The sequence below is a fragment of the Benincasa hispida genome, chromosome 1 (genome assembly GCF_009727055.1).
Source record: "Benincasa hispida cultivar B227 chromosome 1, ASM972705v1, whole genome shotgun sequence".
NCBI lineage: Eukaryota > Viridiplantae > Streptophyta > Magnoliopsida > Cucurbitales > Cucurbitaceae > Benincasa > Benincasa hispida.
Window position 1 is genome coordinate 19,992,358 of NC_052349.1, and position 10,844 is coordinate 20,003,201.

Genomic DNA, 10,844 nt, shown 5'->3' on the forward strand with positions numbered 1-10,844 from the left:
AGGTCCTTACATCTAATTCAAACAATAATAAAGTGTTCATCTAAACATAGCGAAACTAATAAAGACATATTTTTCTTCAAGTTAAAAGTTTGAATCCCCCTTCATTTATTACCGAATTGAGAATTAAATTCATTAATGTCAATACATTTTATGTACACCCTCACAAGTTAATCATCTCCACATAAATAAATTTCTGAGAGATTCTAAAATTACAAACATTTAAAAGGGAAAAAATTGTACAAACAGTCCACACAAACAACAAAATTCTACAGTATCATACATTAAGAGAACAATAAGATTGCTTCAATCACTAGTTGAGTAGTAAATCAATCTCCAAGGAAAGATCAGAACAATGTTATATGTAAAAGCAATACAAAATAGTCATTCATATAAGTAGGAGAAATCAAATAGCGTGTGAATTTTTGTTCAAATCTTCTTACTAGATTAGATTTGTATCTACGGTGGTCATGTAAAGTTTCCGAAGTCATAAGCTTTAAGATCTCGACTGTAAGAAGAATCATAGCCGAATAAAGTATTGGAGTCTTCTTTTTGTTTCTTAATAACCGAATAAAGCTGACAACATCGAAGTAAACTTGGCTGACAAGTAATCTGATCGACTCATAATGTCAAGGCTTTTTGCTGTCTCATAGAGACATTAGGATTCGAGCGAAACAAACCAACTGCTCGCTCGAGCCATCTAATTCATCTTCATCTCAACGAATAACTATACCCTGCAAAATGCATTTTAAAAGAGTAACTCATAGAGTTTTTCATGGACTCTCCAATCTAAAGAATGGTGAAAGTATTCAATTTGCTGAGCAAATACAATAAATATAAAACCCACTTGCAGAATGGCAGAACTAAATGGATCAATGCAGTGGTCCATATTTAGCAAATAGACAAATATTCTCTTAAAACTAAAGGAATATCAAAAGTTAGCCATCAATACACTGAAACTTCGCTTCGTCACCAACTACAACAAGTTGACAAGTTACTACGTAGGCAACGCTCCAAGCCTCACAAAATTTACGATGCACGACGGGTTTGCAGTTGCAGTCTAATAAAAGTTGGGTTGGGCCAACATTGGGATGGCATAATTAAATGAAATACAAAAGTTACAAAAAGGAGGCCAGCTATTGGTAGAAAAAGTGCATCACAATTACAAAAAAGTTGTGAAGTATGAACCAATATTGAGTCATTAATCCAAGCGTAGAATCCTCGACATCTGAAAAAGGCCTCTAGTTTCTGTCAAGCCAAATACTCCACAAAAGTGCAAAGAGACCACTTGTCAAGGGAGGAAAGAGAAATTTGGTCTATCGTGTCACAACATCTAACACCTTAACAGAAAAGGAGCATCCCTATATGATAAATGATCCAAATCTTCCCACGCCATTTTTATAAAGAACACACCGCTGCAAGTGAAGCACTAGAGCCGAGGACCCTTAATTGATATCAAAGGTATAATTCCTACTAAGGGCAACAAACCATGAAATGAACCTCTAACCCTTTCTGAATTTGGGCATTCCGTACCTTACAGAATTAATGAGACAAAAAAAAAAAAAAAAAAGGCAAAGCACTTTGAGATGGATTCTGCTATTATTGTCAATAGAGAAACCAAGGGAACAGGGAGATGCAGGCGATTTGATTTCCACAGGTTCCTACTTATCAAACCCGTCATTAAAATTTAAACCGATGGGGTTAACTTCATATTTATTCATTGTGATCCAATACCACAATAAATGTGAGTTTTTGTGGGTCAAACCACCATCATAACATCTCTTAACGTTCATATACACTTTTGATCCCTTAAATTTGAACTGATATCTATTTGATTAGTAAAGATTACAAAATGATTCTAAATTATTCCTACTTAAAACTTTAACCTGACGAAATGATGATTAACTAGTATTTGTTGACATGGATTGTCTGCCATGTCTATTCTGTTTAATAACATGGAAAATAAGCTGAAAATTCATTTAAAAATTGGTAAACATTCCAAATTTCTCTTCCTTCCCAATAATCCACGCGACTTTCCCTATAAATGTTTCCTCCATTTCAACCCTGCCGGCAATTCCAGTTCCATATGAAGACAGGGCAGAGAATTAAGATCTTATTTTCAGAAATTGACACTTGGTTTTTTGTTTTGTCTAATTAGTTTCATTTTGGATGATAATATGTTCATCATTTTTTTCTTTTTTTAGTACAATAGAATATAGAATTCGAACCACATATCCTCTTAGTAATTAACACATTCTTATGTCAGTTGAACTATATTCGCTTTTGGCTCATCATATTAAATCATTAAATTTGAATATCAAAAATAGTTAGATTTTGACAAAATATTAGAAAAATAGTTGTCCCACATCTGAAAGGTTAAAAAAAGTTATGAGCTCCAAGTATTATAAAAGGACCCTATGTCTTTAATTTCAAATCATCCTACTTTAAAACACTCTAAACTTTGTATACTAGCTCAATTGTGTGAGTTAAACGCTTTGAAAGTGCTTGTAATTGGGTCGAAGAGAGATTTTTGTGTGGTTGTAATAATTTTTTACATAGTAAAAATTTTATTGGTGTGTGATTTTTCTCTAGTTTGAAATTTTTTTCACATTAATTCTTGATTGCTTCTTTTATTTTCTATGTAATTTTTCTTTTGGTTCCTACGGTAGAACCGAAAAGATTTTCCCAACAAAAATTACTAAAGAACGGTTCTCCATTAAGATGCATATAAATTGTCCACTCTAACATTTGAGTGAGTGGAGGAGGCCACTAAAAATTTTCTAGAATTATTGCCTATTATCTACCGCACTTCAACAAGGCAGCAAACGGCCATTAAAACTCTTCGACGAAGAGCGAGGCTGTGATACTCTTCAATGAAATGAACGACGTGGCTAGCAAAGGCAACAATGAACGATGGCGCTATGATGTCCAGGAAAATTCTAGGGCAATGAGATGGATTATTGACAAATTAATTGACATGCTAGCTATGGAAACATCTTTAAACCAACTTGAATAGAGCGTTAGCATTTCTTTTAATTTTGGGTAAATATTAGTTGTCAACATTCATTGCGATTATTTTTCCTTATATGTGGTAGGTTATAAAGAAAATTTTAGTGGCCTCCCCCCCCCCCTCCCCCCCATTGTCTAGAGAAAACATAATGGCTAAAGGAAATCTTAATAGGACTTTAATATTAAACCACCACCTACTGTCAACCAGTACAACTACAAACAAAATTTCTTTTAATGTCGAAATCTTTTGTTGAATACAATAACTATCCCAGGTTCAGTTCTTTTTTTCTTTTTCCTTTTTTTTTCCTTCTGGGGTACTCCAAATTATAGAAGTTAGTTCGCCTACATGAATAAAAGGAAGTACAGTATGCCGTCTTTAAACAGAATGCATGTAATGTGTTATGCAATCGGCATGTTACCTCTATCACAAGGACAGCATCTTCACAAGATCCAAACGCAGCAAAAGTTGGAGAATGTTTCAACAAAGTCAACACCTGAGGCGTCCATTGCACATACAACTTTATCCACCTAACCTGTCAGAAGTGTCAACTACAATCAAACGCCAATTAAAGGAAGAAAATTATAATCCTCTGCAAGCTACCTATCTGCAAAGAGAGAGGTAATTGCAGATATAAGCCAGCTTTAACACTGATATGATATCTCAATCATAAGAGCTAGATGTGAAACCAACAGACCAAATTCCCCTTCAAAATCCGATAGAAACACCCATGTCAAGTCCTTTCTATAGCATTCATCATTCTGACATGATAACCAGAAAAAGGGAAAATGGAATAGCACAAGAGAATAACGACATCAAGATTTCTTGGAATTTTGTTTCATTTCTATTGGTCATAAAAGAGGTAAGGATGTCCCCAGTGTCTTACATAATAAGTCAAAAACATGATTCGTAATCTGCAAAGGAGCGTCAAGTCCTCAAATCAAGCCTAGGTTAATAGTTACGGAGAAATCAGAGTAAAAGTTCTTCAAACTTGGACTCTTCTTTGCAAAGATTGAAAGATAACACCTGATCCCCTTTTCCCATTGGAAACAGGCAACCAATAAAGTATTTTCCTCTTATTGAAAATTTGATACGTTGTATTAAGGTCACATGAATGACAGTTGTACCATGATGTGGAGCTTTCTGTTTTACCCACAGTATATGAAAATGCAAGACTACAGCATCAATAAGCTGCTGAATTCTAAACCCTCATATAATGCCAGCAGGATGATCCAGGGGGAGTAGTAAGGTTTGTCCCCTCAGGTAACGACTTTTGGAGTTTCAACTACACTGTTAGAGAATAAGAGGAGCCCAAATGGAAGTGTTTATGCCTTATTACACACCTACGTGTGCTTACAAACGAAGATAACGATAGCAGCTTAAATTTTAGCAGGCAACTGCTCCTAGTCCCAACTGCCAAGCATCAAGATTTAGGAGAACAGCGTGATGTTCTTTTTAATAACTGTGGGTATTCTATTCAAGCTTGCTTATGCACCTTGATTAGTTCAGGCTGTTCAGCAACACTGTTATTTGACCAAAAAACATTTGGAGTCAGAACTTACCAGACTCCTAAACATCAAATGCAATGTGAAACACTTGCCCTCCTCTCTTCAAACAAGGGGCACTCATTTTGACAGTGCTCAAAAATGGGAAACATCATGAGATCAGTTCCAATAAACGGCCAATTCCCAATTTCCAAGTTGTTTATAAAATGTTCTTGTCGTCATATTTTCTTAAATCTTCACAATATCCTCAGCATCCTAATAAAGATCTAAATATGGGCAAGAGTGTCGCTAATAAGACTGCAAGTATAAGAGTCAGGAGTGCAACCATTCGCCTTCATTGAGAGAAACATCTCCCTTGCTTCATCATGCCTACCTGATTTGCACAATGCCTTAATAAGTGCACCATATGTATAATTGTCAGGCTGTATACCCAACCTTAACAATGAATCAAAAAGCTTCTCAGCTTTCTGAACCTTGTTCATTCGAAAGTAGCTCTGGATAAGAGCATTGAAGGAGAAAGTATCAGGTTGTATACCATGAAGTTGCATTTGTCTCAAGAGATTAGTAGATCTAGAAACATCTCCAATCGCACAGAAGGAACGTATCAATATATTATATGTGATAGCATTTGGCATGACATCCCACTCAACCATTTCAGTGAAACAACCAAAAGCATCCTCATGCTTGTGTGCCTGACAGAGGCCATCAATTAATGAATTAAATGTGAAGATATCTGGTCTAAAATGACATTCTAATAGCATTTCAAGAAGTTCCTGAGCTTTGTCCATATTTCCATTTCTGCAATACCCACTGATAAGTGTATTATAAGTAACAATATTTGGAGCAATGCCTTTATAGTGTAGATCCCTGAAGATTTCAGATGCTCTATCCATTAATTTGCCTTTGCAAAGGCAATCAATGACCATGTTATATGAATATATGTTGGAAATAAGACCATCGTTTACCATCCGATCCATATATTGGTTTCCAATCTCAATTATTCCTGCCTTATACAGAGCTTCAATAAGTGTAAGATATGTACTGAACGCTGGCTTGACACCTCTTTGCACACAATTATCAAATATATTGCATGTTTCCTTCAGGTCTAGTTTCTTTAGTACGCATGCCAAGGTGACATTGAAGGTTGAACTGTCCGGTACATAACCTTTCTTGCCAGTTTTACTCAAAAACATGACAGCCTCACTGGCCATAGAATTATTTGAAAGGCAGTAAAGAATATTGTCACAAACCAATTGAGATACGCCCTGCTTCTTCTCAACAAATTCCAGCAAAAGTTCAAAAGCCTTATCTGGGGCAATACAACGAAAAACTCCATGAACCAAGGATCTCATAGAAGCTGCATTTGGAACCACATTCTTCTCCTTCATTGTCTGTAAAACTCTGAAGGCTTCATCAGCCCTTTTAGCATTGCAAAATCCATCAATCAAGATTGTATATGTGAAAACATTCGGAAAATATCCCAAGCCCTCCATTTGTTTGATCAAACGAAGCGCCTCATCCACCACCCCGATCCTACAAACACCATGGATGAGAATGTTATAAGTGAACCTATCAGGGACACAGTTATGGGATGACATTTGTTGAAATTTCAAATAAGCCAAGTCTAGCGAATTGGACTTGATCAATGCATCAATTACAGCATTGTACAGTCTGGTGGTGGGATTAAGACCCAAAAACCCAATTTGCCCAAATATTTCCACACAGTATTTTGACAAACCCAATCTACCCCAACTGCCAAATAAAATACAGAGTAATTCCTCTGTCACTTTAAGACCAGACTCTTTAATTTGCTGAAGCAGATCAACAGATAATAGCACCGGACGATCAGGACCTTCTCGATAAAGGTTGCGGCCAAGAACCTCTCGAATCGATTGTTTCTTTGCAAGTAACGGGTCGACATTCGAAACCCAAATATAAAACCTAACAGCATTTAATGGGTTGTCCTGATTTTGCAAAATACTAACAACAAATTGAGGAACCAAAACGACCCTTTTCGCCTTATACTCGTGGTTTAACAATAGAAACCAGTCCTTGCTCAATAGAATCCTAGAAAGATATGAATGATCAATTGGTTTAAGACTCAATCTACGTTTATCATCAGCAAGAGATGAACGAGTGGGCAGGTTAATCAAACTGGGAGCCTTTAACGGAGTAGTTAGTGGGGAAGGATTACCTCTTGAAGGCGCTTCAGTGTTGTTAAAGGGTCTTTGTTTTGAAGTTCGTTGGATTGTATCGGAAGGGATTTGTCTCCGATATCTGTTGGTGGGAGTGTAAGCTTGTAGAGGTCGATTTCTTAGAACAGGCGTTGCCCTGAAAGCCGAAGGAAGCCCTCTCATGGCCTTTCAGGAGACCAAGCCTAATGCCCACCAGTCTCGCTTCGTTTATAAAATGGTCACTGATTTTTGTCCGAGAGTATATTTGAAAACAATATATTTTTGGCTAGTTTGGTAAGGATTTGTTTTCTTTTTTTTTTTTTCTCTCTCTCTCTCTCTCTCTCTCTTAATCGAGTTTATGAACAATCTGATTAAGATGAAGAAGGTTGTTGTTTAAATAAAGAGGGGTACATACCAATTTATTACTCTAAATTTTAAAAGTTATATCAATTTAAATCTTAAAATAATAATTAAATTTAATCCTCGAACTTTTTCACTTATGTTGATTTAAACCCTAAACTAATAATTGTAAACCTTAAACCTTTATTAATGTATCAATTTAAACCCTAAACTTTTATAGTTGTATCAATTTAAACTTTTCATTATCTTTTATTTGAAAATTTTTATAAAAATTTAGGGTTTAAATTGATATATTTATGAAAGTTCAAGATTTAAATTGATACCTTTATGAAAATTCAAAGTTTAAAATGATACAACTATTATTTGGGATTTAAATTGATACGATTCCCACAGTTTAGTGTTTAAATTAATACAAATCCTAAAGTTTAATATTTAAATTGATATAATTCTCAATTTAATTTAAATTGAGACAATCCTGAAATTTTTTTTTATCTTTTATGGAAGGATTTTCACACTAATAACCTAATTAAATATGCAAAATTACAAACTTAAATCAACCACCATTTTTTTCATGAATAGTTTAATATGTTACAATATTACATAAAAATCAAGGCTATAGTCTATAATACCCCATTAATTTCTAGCCTAAATCATGTGCATTAAAATAGTTTTTTCCAAATTTTTCAAAACCCATCCGAAAATGAGCTTTCCATTTTCATTAAGTTAATAAAATTTTATTTCTTCCCTAATTTGTCTTACAATATTTTATTTTTACAAATCGTGAATTTTGCCTTAAAATTTATAATCTCAAAATTCAATGGATTACATTTAATACATAAGTATAGTACAAAATATTGGTTTTCAAAATATTGGTTTTCATCTATGTTTCGATTTTTTTATATATATGAGGTTTATTTCAAATATATACAATGTTATTTTAAATATATACAATGTTTATTTCAAATACATTCAGAACAGTTACAATTTAAGGTTTTTTATAATATATATACCCTATATTATAATTTTGACCTCATTTCTATTAAGATATATATTCCACTTACTTTATTATAGTTATCCATGTATATTTAGTCATTTTGCAAATATATACCATATATTATATAATAATAATGCTAGAAAAATTGCAAAATCCATCTTTAAAGTATGATAATTGTTGTAAATTTCACTCATAGTTAGATGTTTTGTTTGAAAAAATTTCATAACAAGTGAATAATTTTGTGAACATAACTACCATAACATATTCCTAAGGCTTAGGGATATAAAAACTATTTGTTAATGAATAAAATAACAAACAGTTAAAAGGAAAAAAATTCATCATAATTTTCGTAATTAATGATTAATAAGAAAAAACTCTCTAAATAATTAATATTAAATTCATTTTATTTCCTTAAATATTTTAATTATAAAATACTAAGAAAATTAACTAAGAAAGAGAATATACTTTAAATTTATCTTAAAACTCTATAGAAATATAATTATAAGATATCGTTTAAGTTTAGGCTATTTACGAAAAATTAAGATGCAAGGTAACCGGGCAAAGACTTTGCCTGCAGTTAACAACACTTTGGGAAACATGAGTTGAGTTGAGCTGGTATAATATATCAACTTATTGTTTGGCCCACCAACTTTAAATGTTTGTAGAGTTGAATTGGTATATTTTATCAACTCACTCCAACTCTCATTTTCTTCCTATGTTTCCAATGACTCCACCCATCGGCTACCGTCACACTCTAAGAACTAACTCCAAACTCCGACAACTACCTCTGAAGACAACTCTGGCGACCAATTCCGGACTCCGACAACCACCTCTGATGGCAACTCCAACGACCAACTCCAAGCTCCAACAATCACCTCCGATGACGATTCTGATGACAAAATTCAGACTTCGACAACCACCTCCGATGACAGCCTTGGCGACCAACTCCAAGCTCCGACAAACTTTGCGTGACCAACTCCAACAACCACCTCTAGTGACCCAACTCCGACGACCACCTTTGCTTTACCAACTCTGATGACCAATTGGCTCCAACAACAAACTCCAATGACCAACTCCGACAACCACCTTTGTAGGCTCTGACAACCACCTCCGACTACAAACTCTGATGAAAATCACCTTCGATGATCACCTTTGAGCGAGCAACTCTGATGACCAACTCAAGGCTTCGACGGCCACCTTCGACAACAAACTCCGACAACTAACTCTAATATCATCTTCATGAGACTAACTTTGGGCTCCTATAGTCACCTCCGACTACAATCTCCAACGAAAATCATATTTGATGATCAACTTTGACGACCACTTTCGCCCACCCAACTTCGAGATTTGAAAACTACCTCCGATGACAAACTTCAACAAACAACTCCAATACACCTTCATGTGACCAACTTCAGACTCCAACAACTACCTCCGACTACAAACTCCAACAAAAATCATCTTCGATAATCAACTTTGACAACCACTTCTGACTATCATAAGACTAATGACTATTAAAGTATGTTGTAGGATTATTAATTGTATAAAAATATGATTTTGTCTACATTAAGTGCAATATTTATACGTAATGAATTTACATATCAAATGAGTGTTAAGAATATTTAGACGAAAAGTATGCATATAGTTGAAAAGTATGTAACATATAACAAAAAAAAACCCATAAAATGAAGAAAAAAAAATCCTGGAACATTTTCCACCGAAAAATAGAGATTTTTTCTCTAACATTTCTCCAAATTTAGAGGAAATGAAAGTGAAACGGTTGAAGAAACATGATGACATTCCATTGGTTTTTACGATGATGAGAGAGATTTAATTAAAAAAAATATACGACATAGTAAAAATATAGAGCAACAATAGAAAGAAGAAGAAAAATAAGAAAATGATAATGAAATTCATGGAAAAAAATGATAGAAAGTTTTGATTTTATTTTAGTTTCCCATTTTGTTTAACCATATTTCTACATGATATGTAATGGGTTAATTATTGTTCATGCCCACAAAAGAAAGAAAGAAAGAAAAGTTATAAAAACTAAAAGAAAAATATTACAATTCATATTTTATTCAAACAAATATGGATAGAATTATTGAATAAAAAATTTTCAAAACAAAAATAACAATCATAAAAGCATATTATTTAAAGTTCAAAAAACTGCATCAGATACCTAGACATATGAACTCATCTCTACATCCCAAATACAGACATATGAACTCAGACTAAATAACTCTGTACCCCAAACACAGATATATAAACTACACAGATATATAAACTGTACAGACATATGAACTCTAACTATCTCACCTCGGAGCCTCAAACAATCCCTTTATATTAAAATAAAATTTCCTATCATAAAAGAGCACTCTATTGGTATAGTGGCTACGTTATAGCCTTATTTTGCTGCAGGGTTCGAAAGAAAGCTATGCAAAATGTCATATTTTTTCCCCCTTCTTATTTTTTCTGAAATATGTTCCCCACTTCTTTATTAATAGATAGTATCACTGTTTTTAACACACACATATGTAGAAACTGTCTATTTTTCCAATTATTGTACTTGTTTATATATATATATATATATATATATATATTTGTATTATAAAAGAATTGAAGTTGAAATAATTATTAGTAATCTAAACATATGTTAAAATATATTTGTACACAATTTTTGTCAAAATAGAAAATACTGGTAAGAAAGTTGTAGCTTTATTTTTATTTTTTTTAATAATAACTTTATTTCTGATTATAATATAATTTTGTGGATTGTTATATAGCAAAATGACCAACTTATTTATAAA

At 33.4% G+C, this 10,844-nt stretch overlaps 1 protein-coding gene across 2 annotated transcripts; it reads right to left on the reverse strand.

Annotated features, from left to right (window-relative positions):
- Positions 1-281: 281 nt before the first annotated feature.
- Positions 282-7,009, reverse strand: LOC120085772 (putative pentatricopeptide repeat-containing protein At3g16890, mitochondrial). Of its 2 annotated transcripts, XM_039041966.1 has the most exons (3): positions 3,891-7,009; positions 3,426-3,539; positions 282-731 (listed from the first exon to the last, which is right to left on the reverse strand). In XM_039041966.1, the coding sequence occupies exon 1, from the start codon at positions 6,864-6,866 to the stop codon at positions 4,776-4,778; it is 2,091 nt and encodes a 696-aa protein (XP_038897894.1). In that variant the 5' UTR covers positions 6,867-7,009; the 3' UTR covers positions 282-731; positions 3,426-3,539; positions 3,891-4,775. The 2 variants fall into 2 exon arrangements, with proteins under 2 accessions (XP_038897894.1, XP_038897886.1); XM_039041958.1 differs by having other exon boundaries at positions 3,426-7,009.
- Positions 7,010-10,844: the final 3,835 nt, after the last annotated feature.

Excerpts from the sequence above, each read along its gene's own strand:
- LOC120085772 (XM_039041966.1), bottom strand. The coding sequence starts at position 6,866 with ATGAGAGGGCTTCCTTCGGCTTTCAGGGCAACGCCTGTTCTAAGAAAT.